The 19,251-nt window shown below is 35.9% G+C and overlaps 2 protein-coding genes across 4 annotated transcripts; one reads left to right on the top strand and one right to left on the bottom strand.

Moving 5' to 3' along the window:
- The first annotated feature begins 1,845 nt into the window (after positions 1–1,845).
- On the top strand, positions 1,846–8,380 carry LOC117907133 (deSI-like protein At4g17486). Of its 2 annotated transcripts, none has more exons than XM_034820528.1 (5): positions 1,846–2,151; positions 3,865–3,954; positions 4,977–5,223; positions 7,017–7,304; positions 7,736–8,380. In XM_034820528.1, the coding sequence occupies exons 3-5, from the start codon at positions 5,013–5,015 to the stop codon at positions 7,978–7,980; spliced, it is 744 nt and encodes a 247-aa protein (XP_034676419.1). In that variant the 5' UTR covers positions 1,846–2,151; positions 3,865–3,954; positions 4,977–5,012; the 3' UTR covers positions 7,981–8,380. The 2 variants fall into 2 exon arrangements, with proteins under 2 accessions (XP_034676419.1, XP_034676418.1); XM_034820527.1 differs by having other exon boundaries at positions 4,941–5,223.
- A 2,093-nt stretch (positions 8,381–10,473) lies between these two features.
- LOC117906909 (lysophospholipid acyltransferase LPEAT1) lies at positions 10,474–18,788 on the bottom strand. 2 transcript variants are annotated; one of them, XM_034820185.1, is made up of 9 exons: positions 18,126–18,788; positions 17,823–17,942; positions 17,639–17,676; positions 16,644–16,708; positions 15,380–15,448; positions 14,634–14,767; positions 12,188–12,328; positions 11,190–11,253; positions 10,474–10,875 (listed from the first exon to the last, which is right to left on the bottom strand). In XM_034820185.1, exons 1-9 carry the CDS (start codon positions 18,597–18,599, stop codon positions 10,856–10,858), a joined length of 1,125 nt encoding a protein of 374 aa, XP_034676076.1. In that variant the 5' UTR covers positions 18,600–18,788; the 3' UTR covers positions 10,474–10,855. The 2 variants fall into 2 exon arrangements, with proteins under 2 accessions (XP_034676076.1, XP_034676075.1); XM_034820184.1 differs by lacking the exon at positions 10,474–10,875 and having other exon boundaries at positions 10,913–11,253.
- Positions 18,789–19,251: the final 463 nt, after the last annotated feature.

Raw genomic sequence — 19,251 nt, 5'->3', positions numbered from 1 at the left:
CTTGCAGGAAAGTACACATTATGTGTTGGGGGAAATCCAAAGAAATATCCCAATAGCACCATGGATCCACTATTGTTGACTTTGACAAAACTGTTATTTTACCCATTCTTCGAGTCCCTGCTGTTTTCCCAGTTTCAGTCTCATACAGAAGGAAAAAGAAAGAATGAGCATTGGTTGTCACGTGTGGAGGGGCAGCTGAGCAGACAGAAGAGCAAAGCATAGGGACCCAACACAAGATGTCCATGAAGGCCTTTAAAAGCAGCTGTACCTTCGCCATGGAAGAGCTGGCGCCTCTCCTCTCCATCCCATTTCCATTTTCATATTCATTTAACTTTAAAGTTGACTGCCTGCAACTATTCTAGTACCGCAGACCTGTAGCCTGCGGGCTGTTTGCTGCCACTCTGCAGTCAATAATCAATTCTATTATTTTTTTCAAGCCATTGGAAATGTATAAGGGCCACTTACTTATTATTAAATGTTTTCTAGTCTGATTTCAGATTCAATTCCAACCCTTTGTACACAGAATTTGCCCTATTTTGCATTCTAATTTTTGTCCTACTTATAATACTCTTGCTTCCCTGTGTGTATCTCCTTATCTTAATTACATGTTTCATTATTGTTCTCAAAAATATTAAGATTCTGTTTATTTGAGTGTCGTTTTCACATGAGAATGGATTTGCAATCATTATCTATAGTTAATGGTATTATTTCACATGTCCTTATCATCCAAGCTGTTTCACAAATTTAAACTTGACAGCCACAAATTTTGAGTTTTGGGTCAAAACAATTATAAAAATAAAAAATAATAATAATAATAATTTAACTATATTAACAAATTTATTTACTACATAGAGAAGAAAATGGAGAGGTTGATGGAGAAGGGGCATCGCGCGTGCGCACAATAAATGTGGGGGACGGCGTGACCACGGAACGGGGTCCACCCAGTGGATGGTTGGGGTTCATTTTACCCCAATCCATGCAACGGGTCCATTATTTTGGAGAAACAAAACGGATGCCATAATGAATACCAATTATTTAATTTTCCTTTTTCTCTTTCTCCCATCCGTTGAAACAGTTTCTTTTTTCTTTTTTTCTTTTTTTTTCTTTTTCAGCTTTCAACTCAATTGTCTTTGATTTATGTCATTTTCTTATCTTTTCTAATTTTTCCTATTCTTTAAGTACAATCACCTGGCAACAATTCAGATTTCAGTGCTTTACCTTCAGATTTGAGGCGATTAGAAGCACGCGTTCCAGACGCAGCTGAAGCACCACGGGCACTGACGTGGTCACGTGGACATGAATGAGCAGGGCAACCGTGCAGTGTGCATTATTCCCCTGTCCCGTTTCTGAGAGCGTGCTTTACACATTATGAAGGCGCGTGCAAAGTTACAAACGGTTTGATTCTTCTACTCTCAATCAAAGCATGCGTAATTATCTCTATTATTACATCCCCAAAATTTTAATTTTTCCTTTCCATTAAATCATGCATTATTATTACAATAAAATAATAATTTTCAAGATAAATTTAAGATTTTTTTTTTGAAAAAAAAAACATAAACAATCATATTTGCAAGTCCAAGTGGCATTGCCTCTAACTTAATATTATAAAGGGGGAGAGTATTTGGTCAATTAAGTTGGAGAATAAAAAATACATTTATTTGAAATCGATGTGACGAGTCTAAATAATAATAATAATAAAAAAAGAAAAGACTTAAAATGGCAGCATGTAGAAAAATTTACATGTGGAAAAAAAATAGATTTTTATTAAAAAAAAAAAAAAAAAAGAGAGAGAGAGAGAGAGCTATAACGAGTGAAACAAAGCTTCATTACGAAAAAAGTGAGGGAGCAGCAGCTTAACGCACAAGTGAAGATAAAAACAGGAGAGAGAGAGGGAGCCTCTCAACTTCCCAAACTTGGGGTTATTGCTGAAATTTCTTTTTATTATCAATAAATTCGTTTGAGCTAGAAGAGATAGTGGTTTCAGGAGGTGCAGTCACCGGTTTTGTCAGAGATGAGAGTGTTTCTTCATACACACCTAAACCTGCGCCTAACCCACATGCTTTCTTGCCTTTGAAGACTCTACCACACTGGTTTTTTCATGTTCTGTCACGGCGGCTTGCTCCGTCTTTAATGGCGTTCGTCGCTGAATCTGTAAGTTTTTTTTTTTTCTTTGCAAGTTTCTGTTTCTGGTTTGCGAGCTCATTTTCTTTTTTGGGTCCGTTTGGGTGCTGAGAAAGCTCTGGAAAATGAGTGGGAGCTGGGAATCTTGTTTTTCTTTCTTTTACCGTTGCTGCTCCAGTAGGATCGGTTTAGTGGATACAATTTTTGCACTCGCTTTTCTGATCTGGTCACCGGAAGGGGTGGTTGATTGTTCTGCTATATTCTGCTTTTTCTTCGCAGATAATTTCAACAAGATCTGAAATAGTTCTTCTATCGTCCCGAATTCCAATGCTAGCCCTCTTCTCTTGATTATCCGCGTGGCTCTTCTTTCATTTTTTCTTTTAACAAGATACTGCAAATCTAGTTTCTTTGGTGAAGAATTTAGCTATTTTTTTACTCATTTAGAAAATGCAACACTTTGAACTGGAGGTTTTGGGTAAAAATTGTCGGATTGGACAACCTTATTCTTCTTCAAGAAGGGTGAAAATGTCAGTGGTTTGGAGCTTGTTTAGGTCCATATTTGATGATCATCTTCTTTGAACATATATCGTTGCATTTTGCTATGGGGGACTTTGGCGAATGTCCCCTAGTTGTAATGGGTTTCTGTCTCACACAGCAGAGAGGAGATTTTGGTAATTATGTACTTGGCCTAAGTGGTGGGGAGGCATTTAGCATTATATGCTCTTACTGTTGTTTGCTAATTATGATTTTAAATGTTTTTGTTTGCACCATGCCAAGTAATTCTTACAAAGATTTGATGAGGTTTTGGTTTGAGTTTTCAAATAAATTTTCAGTTTTTTGGTGTCTTTGATATTGACCTTTATCTTTTTCTCTTTGTTTTTTTTTCCATTAATTATTTAGAGCGCAGTCAATCCTTCATGTGGGTGGTTTTCCGAGAGGGTGAATTCTAGGAGTTGTCACATTAGTCTGTTGATTCTCCACCATTATAATATTTCTTGAACAGATAATAAATCTTCACTTCTCTATAAAATAGCCCGTTTGGCAGTACCAGCCAAAACTCATACATTATTGCTCTATCTGGTTCTTGGAAATAATGACAAAGGAAAGAATATGCTTTCAAATGACTTCAAATCTGGGTTGCTATTTTGATGGATTACAAATGAATTTGAAGTCCGATGTCTTTTAGAAATACTATGCATGTTTGTGATCATTTTGTAGTTGAGAGAGATTATGAATGAACCAAATAAGCTGTAGAAGAAAGGATATCCTTATTGCTTTAACCTAAGATTCAGGATCAGTTTATAGAATTTTGGGATCTTTACAAAGTTTTTTATTCTTGATAATGTTGTTGGCTTTTATTCTTGATAATGTTGTTGGAATATAACTAAAGGAGATTGAAAATGACAATGTGGCCTGCAAAGCGTTTGATTGAAGGGTGCTGATTAGGGTACTGTAGATAGATTTCATTTTGATAACATTTCCAAGTCATGGTCATTGTGGGCATCTCTGTTACAATGCCTTACTCAAGTTTCCTCAACAAATTCTTGAAATTGGGACTTCAACCCCATTCTGACCAGGATCAGTATAGATTATTGAGATAATAATATGGAACAGTAGATAGGTGTAATTAGATATAAAGTGACTGGTATGTTAGTGGCCTCCCACTAATTCAGATACAGGCTTTCTTTCTCTGAACTGTGGTGGGGCCCCTTGTATTTTGTTGCTTACAATTTTTCTATGCAGGTGCTCCTTGTTGGGCGAAGCTCCCGGAGTTTTTTCAATTTGCAAACATTACATCAAATTCAAGTTGCTTGACCGAAGAGTATCTGTAAGGTGAGAGCATATTCTGTGCCCTTTTTTTTACAGTGTCACTGCTATAAATGGATTACTAGAGGTAACAGGAGAATAATTGAGGGAGGGCTTGATTAATAAAACAACTGGCTTGACTTAAGTTATTCCTTTTCTAATGGATGGCAATTATCCTGTTGATTTTTTATGGATTGTGGCACTCCATCTAACCTTCCCTTCTCCTCCTTGCTCTTCCTAAAAATATGAGTATTATTTGCCAATTAGTTATTTCTCTTTCCAATTGAGAACTTCTCTTTAATAAACACAGCACTAATGCAAGCTCTTGACCTCTTGTCCATGTGCTATGCTGCTATGAGTAACATGTCCCTGTGTATGACAGGTTGTGCCCTCTTTTTAATTTAAGCTACAGTTGAGTTCCCCATCTAGTTTTGTCTGAGTTTCCTTGTCATTCATGGTTTTCTCACTTATTCTGTCTTTGCCTATGGTCCCAGCATCCCTTCTAGTCATACTCCTCTTTTTCTAGTGTCATTATTCATTGAAAAGAATATAAGAGACATTTGATATTATATATGATTTATTTATTTGCAGCATATTGGGTAAATGGCTATGACAAGAAGTTTTCCTTTTTTCTTTTTCCCTATTCAACTTTGTCATGGTTACTTGCAAATAATAGTGTAGTTGATTTTAATATTTCAGAAGCATGCAAACTTTATAATATTCATCAAACTGGATATGAGCTGATTTGCACTTAATCGATACTCCAAAACAGCAAGTTGTATATGGTTAAGTCATTAGTGAGTTTATGTGATATTATTGAGCAGCATCATTAACTATTTGTATGAGGAATTTATTGAATTAGAGATACTCATGAAGAGAGGATTGAATTCTTTTAGAGCATTTTGAAGTGAAATATTAAGTGCGATTATTTATACTTTGCCCTTTGGGATAAAAAGTTTAATGTGATCTTTTCCTCACTTAGTCACTTGCTTTCCTGCTATAATTGTTATTAGTTGATGCGGTCACCCATACTTGCAAGTTGGTGCCAGGTCTTGATCCCTTGCTGGCTTCATCATTAAGGAAACATGAAGCTAGGATTGAAGAAAGGATGGAAGTCTATTGTGCCCCTTCGTTTGAGGGGCAAATCAGCAACTCGTTTTTGCATTTTTCCAAAGGTGAAATCAGCTGGCTATGGTCCTGGAAATACACCAGTTTATCTCAATGTGTACGACTTGACACCTATGAATGGTTATGTCTATTGGGCCGGCCTTGGAATCTTTCACTCTGGTGTAGAAGGTAAGTTATATACTGTTTCTTTATCTCTTGCTTTTATCATGTACCTAAAATTTAAGTTTATAGTCTTGGAATGAACTGTAGTTTGTGTTTTTCTCCAATGTTGAGTAGTTCTTGATGCTTGCTTGTTCTCACATAGTTCGCACTCAAAGCTATCTGGCCATACTAGTTTTAACTGACTTAAAGATCTGCTTCTTGGGGGGAATGGATTCTCTTTGATCTCTCTATTTAAATTAAAAAAAAAAAAAAATAGCTGCTTTTGTTTTGTTCTTTGTGAACATGGGAAGGGATGGATTCGAGGGGGAAATGAAAAAAGAAAAAGAGAAGCTGCTTGCTAACTTACAAAACATTAAAAGATAAAACTCTTAATTGCAAAATGAGAAACTTGAGATTTAGCTAGCTGAGGCTCATTGGGGGAGCTAGGTTGTGTGAGCTGCTTGAGATTTATGGTTTGATGGATGCCCAATTTCAGGTAGTGGAAGATGTTAGCAGTTCTGTCTGGAGTTTGGAGTAGGGACTACAGTACAATGACCAGTCACAACATGAGTACATGTTGCATTAAATTGAATGTTACTTAGTTGTAAAATAAACCCTTTTTGTCAGATGCATCATGGTTACTCATTTTTACCTGTTGATTTTAATAAGGCCCCATATACTGCCATACCCTTACATGCATCTTCTTGCTCATTGCTTGTAGAGTTTGATGCATGTGAATAATATGGGAAAAACAATTCCAAGTACATATTTTTGACATAGTAACATTTCAAGTATGTTACTATGAGTGCTAAATTTGTTATTGCTAGATAGAGGCTTCTCTCCTATCTCTGGCAACTGTCGAAGGGTCTACCGGACCATCCATTTAGAATGACTTTCACATAAACTTGAATAAAACACAAATTAGATTAACTTAGGATCAGATTTGTATGAATGTTTTCTACATTGTGTGGTATATAGAACAATACAGAGCAATATTTGTGACAAACCAGATGGTTGAATGTCGAGATGGTTGGTTACCTCGTTGGGGTGTCAAGAGGTGACCCTCTGTGTATTGGTTCAATAATCTTTCTGCCTATAAAGAAGGTCCTCTATCAGAGTATGAGATACACAACATATTTTTTTATATATAAAAATTAATTAATATTAACTGATTGGGAGAAGGGAGTGAAGAGAACTGGGAAACCTGGTATCCTTCAAACTTGGTATCCTTCTCTTTTGCACGTGCACTCAGCATGGACACGTGGACATTTCACTTTATGTTTGTATGCTTCATTTTTTTTTCTATTTAGTTGAGAGAGAGAGAGAGAGAGAGAGAGAGCAATGTAAATTAAAGAGAGTAAGTATCCAATTGGAAATATTAACACAACTTGCAGTTACCATGGCTAAATTCAAGCTTTAAGTTTCCATTTCTCAGTTTTTTAGCCCATTATTTGTATTCTCATAAAAAAAAATAAATAAATAAATAAAGTAACAAAAACAGGAAAAAAAGAAAAAAGAAATATATATTATAATATAATTTTTTCTCAAATGATCTCCTTACGTAATTATATGGTGGCTTGTTGCAACCCTTCATGTGTTATCTGGATCGCATTAGCTGTGCAGAGGATGAATGAACTTCATCCTCAAAATGGATCAGGGAATCTAGATTAATTGGGGCTAGTTTTTGTGCATTAGAAAGCAGATTAGTCTATTAGTCCTGCAGCAGGTAGCAAACATACATTATCTGTGTTCTTGTTATTTGCAAAGTGATCTTCAGCCGAAGTTTTTATTTTCTAATGCTGTTGTCATGCACTTTATAGTTCATGGTGTAGAATATGCATTTGGAGCTCACGACTACCCAACTAGTGGTGTCTTTGAGGTTGAACCCCGACAGTGCCCCGGCTTCAAGTTTAGGAAGTCAATTCTCGTTGGGACAACATGCTTGGATCCAATTCAGGTTAGAGAGTTCATGGAGCGCCACTCTGCAAGTTACAACGGCGATACATATCACTTGATTGTTAAGAATTGCAACCATTTCTGCAAGGACATCTGTTACAAGTTGACTGGGCGCCCAATTCCAAAATGGGTCAATAGACTGGCAAAAATAGGTATCCTTCATCATTCTGTTTATCACTTTGAGATGGCAGTTTGAGGAAATCTCATGCTTTATGCCTCATATTATTACTGCAATTAGCTGTATTTCCAACTCCTCTGGGCTCTTTTATGCATTTAAATTTCTCTTCTTCCTCCACTTTTCCCCTTTATTATGTGTTGGCTTGTCCACCTGTGCTCTCCTTGGAAGCTAGTAGTTGTTGGTTGGCCAATTTGTTCAGGAGCCTGTGAGCAAGATTTATCCCCTTTCTATCTTATATGGCAATCTGCATTATGTGCATTCCATGTTTTGGTGGGTCACATGTTCCATCGCTGACCTCCTGGGTGGCAATGAGGCCATCACACTTGACTGTATTGTGCTGCATGGTGTCTTTCGAAAGTCAATTATGTTAATGTAATTTTCTACTCTCTTTATTTATTCTGGCAGGTTCAATCTGTAACTGCATACTTCCTGAAGCACTTAAGATTTCTGCTGTTAGACATGACCCCAATTACCAAGAATATGATAGTGAGAAGAGGAGGCTGAGAAGTGCCTTCAATTGCCTGTCTTCAATCTCCATGCGGCAGAGGCAGTTGTCAACTTCCTCGATGTTTCTGCATTCACCCTTGAAAGGCTGCCTACCCCCTTGGGAATTGAGAAGATCTACCAATCGCTCATTGAAAGACAGATAGAATAGTCCTTTGAATCTCATAAACAAAATCCTTTAGGAGGGTGTCTCTGGCTTCCATTCATGTTTGCAGTGTGATGACCAATCTCCATAAGCTAAACAAAGACTTTGGAGGGTGTCTCTGGCTACCATTGATGTTTTCAATTTGTGACCTATCTCCATGCTCTAGGAGGTTGGAGGGTGAAGGGTGAATTTATGTAAAGAAGATGTTTTTCTTTGTCAGCACTGGAAGGCTGCATCTTCTCTCCTCTTTCAAGTATTTATTGTAAGTGCTTTTAGTGATGCTTGTAATCTTTGTGGCACAGTAATCTCCTGTTAGAACTCTTTATGATGCTAAACAATGCTTCTTTGCCATTGAAGAATCCAGTCCCAGATGGAGCAAAGCATTACCCTCGTTTAAGAGTAATTCATATTTGTCATCCTTAGCTAATCAATTACATGTCTTGCAGAAACTTTGTATCCATATGGTAGATTATTTTACTTAACCATGCCTGCTGTGCAAGTTTCTCAGTATATGAACCCTTGAAATGTGATAGTAGTTTTATTGTCTGTGCACTAGAGCTTCTTTGATGTGTATTTTGCAGGTCTCCATTCTATGAAGCATTTGAGTTTTTCAGGTCTCTGATGAAGAGCTATGGCCACTATCATACCCATCGTTGTCCAGCTCCACTAATCCGAGGTCCCAACGTTTATTAATGCAAAGTTGTCATGAACAGCTTGCCCGGTTGCTGCGGAATTCCCAATTTCTCGGGACACGGCTCAGTGGAATACAGTGATAAATCTTCATGCCACCCAGACCCAGACCTATCCCCCGATCATTACCCAAACATACCACTGAAATTGATTTGTGCCTTCAAGCTTTTGAGTCATAGGAGTTAGTAAGGTAATCCATAAATGAATTAAAATTTAGGAAGTGGTTTTCTTGCTTGTCCGAGCAAGTTTTTAAAACTATTTCACTTCCGAAAATAAGAAAATTATTTTCAAAATTTTAAGTAAACGGCAGCAATTAAAATAATTTTTCCCTAAAAATTAGAAGCCTGCTAAATAAAATAGCTTTTCTATGGGTAATGAAAGATAAGTGCAGGTTCTAATACTCGAACAAGGATGAGGACTACCAAATATTTGGTGACGAAGAGGTTGAGCGTGCTGAATAGGCAAAAGAAGTGGGCCTAGACTTACATGTCTGGAGGGATCCATGGTAAAGGCATAACAAGAAACACAAAGTGAAGGAAAATAATTGTAACAACTCTCTTAATAGAATACCGTGAAATACCAACTCCAGCCTAGGACTTACAATCAAACCCATTTTTTCATTGTTCATAAGCCGCTAGGGTTTTTTATAGTCTAGATTCTAGACTTCATCCAAATAAAATTGCGTTCCCGGCCAAAGTCAGAGTAACCCTTTTTTAAATAAATAAAAAAAAAAAATCTCAATCTAAACCTGTGTTGAAAATATTTCTCAGAGTAACATGTGCAACATTAAATTCAACTTTATTATTATTTCCATTTAAAAACCATTATCAATGATGATTTTAGCCCTAAATTTAATACCAAAGTCACTAACAATGGCTTTGTAACTGTAGTTTTAAATTTAAAGCTAAAATCATAGTTATCACCTGTGATATTTTACACTAAAAAAGAGAAAAAAGAAAAATCTTATGAATGAATACTAGATTGATAAATATATTAAGAGGGGATCTACCTCCATTATTTTTTTCTTCAAAAACACCATTTTGGCCTTAAAACTCTAAAATCACAGCATAACCATGCATGGATGTAGTACTCCAAACCAATTAATTTAGACTGACTTTATATATATATATATATATATATATATATATATATATATATATACTTATTCTAATAAGGAAGAATAAGCTCCTGGCTTATCACTTAGAAGTTACAAGCGACTGAATATAATTCCATGCATGCACGCCTGCCTACAATCAAGTTAAATTCAAAGCAAAACCGAAGAATTCTATACAAGTCAATACCTAGAATACATTGCCTACAAGACGTCTAAAGCTGAGGCTTCAATTGTGGGCTAATACCAGTAACACGCAGAAGCTCGCTTGACAGAAGGGAGGCCGGGAACTGGTTCCCTCCATTCCAGGCACCTTGACGTAGATTTCGCAGCTGACCTGTTTTAATAACTCAAGCTTGAGCTTTCAAGGCAATCCTACCTATCATACCTTTAAATTTTCTTGAGGCTCAAAAGATCGAGACCTCGGAGCCCGGACTAGTCAGATTCCAGATTCCATTCCAGCTGTCTGTCCTACAGCGAGCAGTCCATGGACAGTTGGTAAAGGTAGGTAGGGAACACACAAACCAAATAAAAACCCAGGCATAAATGGGTAGTTGGCTCTGCCACTTCAAAAGCAAAGGGACATTAAGCGACAATTGACTCAATGGGAAAGTTGAGGATTGGGCCACGCTTCATCAAATCTTGGCATGTCATGAATGCCAAGCACAAATATTTTACTAGATGCCATCAAGATTAAAAAAGAAAAGCGTAAAAGCAACTGGTCATAAACACCATTCAAGAAACAGACATGAATGCCACTTGGCAACCAAGAATCACAACATAATCTTTCTTTTGATATTACATTCAATTGCATGCAGCAATAGCAGCTGGACCTTATCCCAACCACCTCATAACTGAATGGCAATTTTTTCTGGATCCCTTTCAAAAGGGCTAACCCCTTCAAGATTGGCACAAAAGCTTCATGGTGATATTCCAAAATTTGGAGAAATACAAAACTCGTGGGACAACAAAAATGCTTCTTCTGAACATGATACCTATTATATATTTGTAAACCTTTTTTTCAGCAAAAAATAATAGAATCATACAATGAATATATACAGATGGTGTGTCCCAATTAGCGTTGGCAAAACAAACCTGCAGGAACACGAAAGAGATGCTTTAGATCAACATATTGAGAATATGACTTGACACTCAAAAAGAAAGGCCAGGAAGCTCTGAGATTTGATGTTTTGTTAACAGAGATCCATGAGGACATAGAACGTATTTAAAAGTTTACTTTTTCTATAAAGAAGAGAAAATAAATTACAGGAGTAACAGCACACCAATGCTTATTTGAATAAAGTGCCATTCATGGACAAAAACTAAAGAAACCAACTGGGACTAGGGGGCGAAGCCATGATATTATCAATCGTCTTTCTGATGCAAAACACTAGGCAGGCTATTATTACCATTGAGAGCAGCATGATATATTCGCTTCTCAGCAAGTCCAATATCTGACAGTATTAGATTACCCTGCAGGCAGAAAAGAAACAACAGATGAAATGTGAGATGCAACAATCAGGTAATCAAAATTGCATTTTGAACAGTACAGGAACCCAACATCCAAAAAAATAGTATAAACAAGAAACTGATATTCCTTTCATGCTATAAGATAGTAATTACTTGATATGAGGTAAAATTTAAGGGTAACACCACCGCCTCATAATTAAAGAACCAAACCATCAAGAAGGCTATGTTGAAATCTAATCACCACATCCAAACAGGTATTTCTCTAGTCTCAACGAGTGACAAAGAAATTTTTGTATCTAGTGAACACAATTTGCCTACATCTGGTCGAAGGTTTTGTTTTTATTTTTAAAATTTATATATACATATATACATCCATACATGTATATAAACACATATGTATGTGCACTCTTAAATTCCCTTGAATTATAAGTAGATTTGGTAGGTACATGACTCTGACCAATTCTTGTCCTAGCTTGTGGTTCTAGGCTAGCCCAAGGTTTGCCCTTTCCCAATTTTCTTTTATGAAGTTGCTTTATCCCTTTAGGGATATATTGTTAATGGCCACAACCTCAGCAATCCTTTTCATGTTTTCATGTATTGATCAGTTTAAAAAGGAAAAACAAATTATTTTCAGAGTTTGAATCCATTATTTTACCATAGCTACAATGTTTGCATTTTTTGGTATTCATGCCCTAGTTCAGTCACTCTCCTATTGACATGTGCTTATGGTGTGTTCTTACATGCTTATTGATGAAATACTCTCTTACCAAGTCCAGGATTCATTCTAAGTTTATCAAAAGACATCAAGGCATCATAGAAAATCAACTGTTCTAATATCATAACATCTCTAACGTTTGCAGAAAAAATGGGATTCATATTTAATTTCTAGATTGTGAATTAAGGTTCAAAATTCAAAAGCATTGATATAGGCACACACCTCACTAGCCATCAACTTTCGGACATTATTAGCATACAATTTTGGATCATCCTTCTCCTGCTGCGACGGGATGTATACAGGTAACCTTGTTACTTCGATGTGATTTACAAATTGACAGAAAAGAAATATCACATGGCGCACCTGCAAATGAAGATACAAGTGAAACTAAATACAGAAGTCCAAAAGGATGCATATTTCTCCAAACATTGTTAGCAACAAGACGACACATTAAGCATACATTCCTGATTCATGTAAACTCAGCTTAGGAATCCAACTACAAACCACATAAAAAATAAATCAACCCAATGCAAATGGAAAGTTAAATAATCAGATTCTAACACATAACATTTCTTCTTTTTAGTGCTTTGAATGTTTTCCTAATTTAGGTTTGCATTATAAGAGAAGTGGAAGTGACTTAAGCAACCAAGTGCATTTTGTATTGCTCAAGATTGCTTCTCATGTAGTTTGAATTGTCACAAACAGATCTTAATACAGAAGTACATTTACATAATGGGTGAGTTCATGTAGAATAAATATTCATGGATACTGTTAACAGAACTGTCCAGCACACCTTTTTTTTTTTTTTTGATAAGTAAAGAGAATTTCATATATAAAGAGACGCCAAAAAAGCGACTCAAGGTATGCAAACCTATACACCCACCACCAAAAAGGCCAAAGAAAAAGAAGGAGACCAAAATCCAACTGGCCCAAAAAACAGCCTTAATAGGATCCCAAGAACTGTCCAGCACACTTGAAAACATAGTTTCATAAGCTCTCCATCTTAAGAAAAACAAAATTTCTTTTAAGGGAATTAAAGAGGAGTTTTCTCAAAAATTGTAACTTCATTTTCAGTTAGTAGGTAGAAGTGATGTATCTTACACATGATGAAAGAAGTCTATTAAGAAATCAATTTCATAACCCCATTCCAGACACAAAAATTATTCATTCTACTAGGGTCATTTTGGCCCAATAGTAGCAACAACAATATCTAGTAAACTGCTTCCATAAAAGATCTAGGTAAAGAAGAGAACATGATATATATGTAAAATACATAAATAAATTTTGAAACCAAAAAATCTCTTCTGCAAAAGCATCTTGTCCGTAACTTTACTGAAAATTGATTTTGAATATATTCTACTTTATAGCACTCTTGTGTTTAACTAAACATGCTGTAAAGCACCTAACAATCGTGAAGAAATTTCAAGCAACTAAAAGTTGCACCAACTAAGGTTTAAAAGGGATGAAAGTAACAAGGTGATGTTTCCGTTTACAAGAGACAACTTATGATAATGTTGGCAATGAAGCAGAGATAGGTGGCATTTTTTTTTTTCCGAGAATGCCAATGATGGTTAAGCAGAAGAATTGACTGACAGTGTGTAGCACTCGAATAAGACCATGGTGGCACTTGGATATTGTGTAATATATGATACTCAGCAGTGTGTAGCACTTGGATAAGACCAGCATAGTGGCACCTGTGAACTTTAGGATCATACTATGTCTGCAACCATTATTTTACTTTATTATTTCAATGCACAACTCTTGGATTTTCATGATTTACCTTAGCACTTGGATAAGACCAGCATGGTGGCACCTGTGGACTTTAGGATCATACTACGTCTGCAACCATTATTTTGCTTTATTATTTCAATGCACATCTCTTGGATTTTCATGATTTACCTTTTCATGCATTTTATTTTTGGGCAACAGTGTACTAGTCTATACCAAATTGAAAAAGAGCCATTACAGAGTTGTATCAGAACCCACCAATAATTTTATCAAGGCTAATACTTAAAATCACGACACAACTGTAAGTTCTTTAATCTAGTAACTTTTAATCAAATGTACTTGTAAAGGCTTGATCAAGATATCAGAGAACTTTTATATCTTGAGAATAGAATAAATCCACACAAACTACAATAAAGACCTCTACTATAAATCTAATGAAAATAATGTTGGCTAAAAACATGGATGAGAAACTATGTAATTTGGGTCTCAAAAATTTCTAACATCTCTTCCAAGGGAAATATCTATATTCTCTGGTGTTAACCTTCTTGAATTGACTTCTTTATACTTTAGACCAAGAAGAAGACAAGCAGGATAAGCTAATTTCTGTAAATGATATATCATATGCTAAACAGACTGACTGGTCTAATTGCATCAGCTTTGACTCAAAAACATAACTAGTATAGGCAAGCAAATAAAAAAAATTATAACCATTCAAGTTTTTTATGGGGTAACTAAAACCATCAAATCAATAAAAGGATTGAAAAAAAATATATATGCCATACTGGTAAAATGAATTCAACCACAAATAAAGGAAATTGTATAATGCAACCAACAGACAATTTTGGATTATACAAAATATGTATTAGATCAACATAGCCTTCAATACTTGGGTAATGTTTAAGGGATGGAAAAGGTGAAATTGCTTCTCAGAGATACTCACCCCAGATATGGAGTCCCAGGCAGGACTAAATCTCTGGTAAGGATATCTTAGAATCACAGGAAGCACAGGGGCTTTTGCTAAAAATGCACCTGTCTTGAATGGAAGGAGGAAACCCCCATTTGTGGTTGTGCCTTCTGTAGTGAACATAAAGAGCAAATTAAAACAACTATAAACAAGGATAATGACAATGCAAAGACTCCATCCAAAAATAGATGGAGCAAAGAAATTTTATAATTTAATATTGACTTTGTCCATAAACAACAAAACAATTTAATCATCAAAGCTAAAAAGTATGACTACATTGACACGTCATACAATGATACAAACACGTACCAATGAAAATTTAAGTTAATTATCCTAGATGTTGAACAAATAAAGAAGATAAAGTTCAGCAGCACATTATCTGAGCAATTTGGTGTTTGATCCCTTTTTTTTGTCATTTTCAGGATTTATGCTGACAAGAATTTGGCACAATAACAAGATTGTTGTTGAAATTAGCAGGTAAAGCATTTACACTTCCTATGTCAAATTACCCTATCAAAGAATAGAGAATATCTAAATCTCTTAAACAAATTACTAAAATCTAAACCAGACCTATAACAAATTTTACAAATAAATTTTGGAGAAAAACCTTAATGTCCTTCTTCTTTCATAACCTTAACTTCCTTATCAAAAAATTAGGAGGGGATAATCAAGCAGGTTCTAAAAAATATAACACTGTAACAATGAAATCAAAGGAGAATAACCTGGAAAAAGCATCATCATTGGGGCAAATTTATTTTGATGAGCTTCACAAACTCTTTCAGTTACAACACCTGCACACAACACAGAGTGTTCAATTGGGAAAGGAACAGTTGTTATCAATATGGTAAAGCCAAAAGGGTACAGTGCACCTCTTGTTAGTATAAAAAGATATCAGATATATAAAGAAATATTTAGCAATAGCAGCCTTTTAGAGAGAACTGTCTTGGTAAAAAATGACAAAAGAAAGCGATTTGTTAATCATGCTTAAAAAATGAAGCAAAATGTAAAGTCATTTGATGAGTTATTGCTTGACCAGTACTCCAAAACTTCAAGGTCAAAGTTGCCACTGCACCAACACAGACCCAACTTTGACACTACCCAATGTGTGTCAATGTAAATGAGGCTTGTCCAAAATTTAAAAGAAAAATTTATAATTTAAGATATTACAGAAAGAGGACTAGCATGTGATGGAAATGGCAGGACTGTTTTTTCAGGGTGTCAGTAGAGTATGTATTTCTCGTCCACATTAAGCTATAATTGCAGATTTTTAAAAAATAGAACAAAACATAGAAGGGGTGCAAAACTTCTTCAGTTGGAGTCATCCAGTCTCTCTTCTACCTCCACAAAAGAAAAAACAGAGGGAGGGAGGGAGAGAGCTTGCCTCCTCTTATGTAACCATGTCAAAACCACAGAAGAAAAGGACAATGGGGCATGCTTGTATGGATCAAAATTAATAGGTCATATATGAACTTTCCCAAAAAGTCATTTACTTTTAGTAAATCTGTCATATGTTTTAGTGGTTGTTAATTTCAAATATAATGAATAATTGATTGTTTTTTTATTAGTCCCAAATAAACTCATTTAAATTTTATATATCTTTACATAAAGAAAATGCATTTATTTACTTTGGTCCCTTCACTGTGAATTTTCAAAATTATTCTTACTCGCATGCCTTTGCCCAATGTTCACCTTCATGCTACATGGTTATTCAATTCTAATCCAGTATTTGTGAAGGACCTTTTCAGGTTTCAATAAAAAAAAACCATGATCTGTCTCCTTTTGGAGTGAACTTTCTTTGTAATCATAAAAAATGTTTCTTTTGATATAAGGAATAGGTTCAATGGACTGGTATGATAGCTATATGCCCACAAAGATATATCAAAAATGGGAAACAGAAAGAAGACATGACCAAAAAGGTATCCAAACTTATTTATCATGCCACAATATTCAGAGTAATGGTAAAGAATGTAGAAACATAACATATACCTGCAACACCCTTAAAGTCAGATGATTTTGACTCCCGCTGGACATAAACACAACCAAGGCACTTGCTGTCAAAAACAAAAATAAGATGGTCAAAAACCACTTTATCCCATCCATTGTTTCCTATTAAGAAAAGATCTACTATATACATCCTGGGATAAAGGTAAGATAAGATACAAATTTATCACATTTAGAAGAAAATCATTCTGTGTTCTAAAATGTATAACTCAAAACTGATTTTAAATTATCTTACAATCATAATAATTTAAATGGGAGCATGGGGCAACAAACACCCATACTCTGTAACCTTTTCTGGTTCTACTCTCACCCATTAGAATATCAGGCTCCATTTTCTCAGGTACAAGGCCAGTACAAGCAAGGAAGTGAGCCATTCACCTCCCGGAGGAAGGGATGAAGAAAGAGCAATAGCACCATGGAACAATAAAAATGGTGCTGAAACCATCCACAATAATCAATATTATATAATTTGGCCAGTAACTAACATCAAATATTGGATATGGGCTCTTAAATAAAATCCATTTTGCAAAGATAGCACAGAAAAGAAAGCACGTTATATAGGAATAGGAAGGTCACCAAGGGAGGGCTCATGAATCATGATACAAAGGCAACAACTCTGACAAGAAGTAGAACACATTCTTGTGGGGGATCCTCATATCTTGCTCTCTGTAAACTATAACACATCAAAGTCATGCTCTGACATATTATGGTTTTGTAACAGGGAAACATGAAAACTAACAATTTTCAGACACAAAAGTTGTGCTGATCCTGAAATAATATTGCAGTTTTATTAGTGGGAAATTTGAATGAATGAGTGCAGATGTCTTGCAACTTTTTGTGGGCTTGAACTACAATGCAAGTATCACATAAATGCGAAGAAAGAAATGTGGCACTGGCAGCAAAAATGGAATCCGATTGTCATTCTACTAAATAATAGTCCACAATCCAACATTGAATAAATAAAAATGATGTGAACCAACCTGATGAGACCAATTAGAGGAAGTTTAGCCACTGATCTCTTCAGCAACAAAATGGAGATAATAAGGGCAGACATATGTCAGTATTAACACCAAATAAGGGCAGAGCAAATAAATTTCAATTAAATAATTTCATAAGTAACCTGCATAATGGCAGGAGATTCAGAGGGGTAATAAGTGACCTGACCTTAGCAACAAAGCTCGGAAAGGAAGAAGACATGTGATACAAAATATCCAAGTAAGACACATGGTTAGATATTATTGCCCCGGGTCTTTCAGGTTCTTCATCTTCATCTTTGCCCTCGTCCTGATTAATTACAGGACAAAGAACTAACCAGGATCAATACACTCGATAACTTACCATATATTACCATATAGAAAAAAAAATTAATGATTCACTTTATGGAAGAGAATCGAAATAGCAATCCAACGGTTTTCTCCATGTAATCATCAACGCAAATTAGGGAGAGAAAAAAAAAAGAAGACAAACCTCAGTCGTCAACGGATCCCTGTAGGTTACATTAATCCAATAAAACCCCAGCGTGAAAAGCAGAGCCCTAGAAAGAAACCTGCCACACTGAACAATCACAGCCCTTCTCCACCCACCCATGTGCGCATAATCCTCCTGCTCGTCCTCGCCTTCACGATTGGGAGCAGAAAATAGGGTACACACCCGACAAATCAAGTAGTAAACGACCAAGATAGTGAAGGCAACCACCAAACGAATGGGCACTAGCGTTACGAGGGCGAACGCGAGGAGAAGCTTCTCCTTCAGTGGGAGCTCGCCGCATCCCATGGGGCCGTAGGCGTCGCTTCGAACGTACGCAGCAAATTTCTTCTCGAGTTCCTGCAAGTTGTCCGGGGACACGACGGTGGAGTCGGATTTGAGGAGAGGGCGATCGTCTTTGGAGGAGACATCCTGGGTGTTGGACCTGGGATCGAGGTCTTTGAGTTCGGACTCCATCGGAGAAACCCTAGCTCTCTCAGCTGAGATCAAAGTGAAAAGAAAATTGGAGCGGCATTGGTTAAAATTAGGGACGACGGAGATTTGAGGAAGAAGATTTGAGAAAGGAATCCAAGTGATAGCAGTTTTAGATCTGGGAAAGGTAGCATCATCACCATCATCCCAGGAGTCACAGATGGTTGCGGATACTGGTGGGCGTGAATCATTAAAATATGATATACCGGGGTGGGTTTCAGGTGTTGGCAGGTCCACCGTAAGGACCGTAACATGGATGGGAGAGACTGTGGTGGGACCCGCCAAACTAGCCACTTCGGAACTTTCCACCAATCTACAACTTACATGTGTATTTCGATTATCCAATTGACAGGAGTCCCATTTACTAAAGATATTTCGAATAAAAATAATTTTTATTAAAATCACTTTTATTTATAATATTTTTATTAAAAATCTTTTAAAAGATAATCATTTAATACTTATTTAGATATATTTTTTAAATTAAAAAATAGTAATAATATATGAATAAAATATAATAATTCTTATATAATTGGTATTATGTTAGTTATATGCTTAAATTTTACTTTTAGTTGAGGAGGTTAATTGATTTAGAACATACAGAAGGAAGCGTTTTTATTCTTAAAAAATCGTGTTTTCA

The sequence above is a fragment of the Vitis riparia genome, chromosome 18 (genome assembly GCF_004353265.1).
Source record: "Vitis riparia cultivar Riparia Gloire de Montpellier isolate 1030 chromosome 18, EGFV_Vit.rip_1.0, whole genome shotgun sequence".
Lineage (NCBI taxonomy): Eukaryota > Viridiplantae > Streptophyta > Magnoliopsida > Vitales > Vitaceae > Vitis > Vitis riparia.
This window is presented reverse-complemented; position numbering and strand designations above follow the sequence as displayed.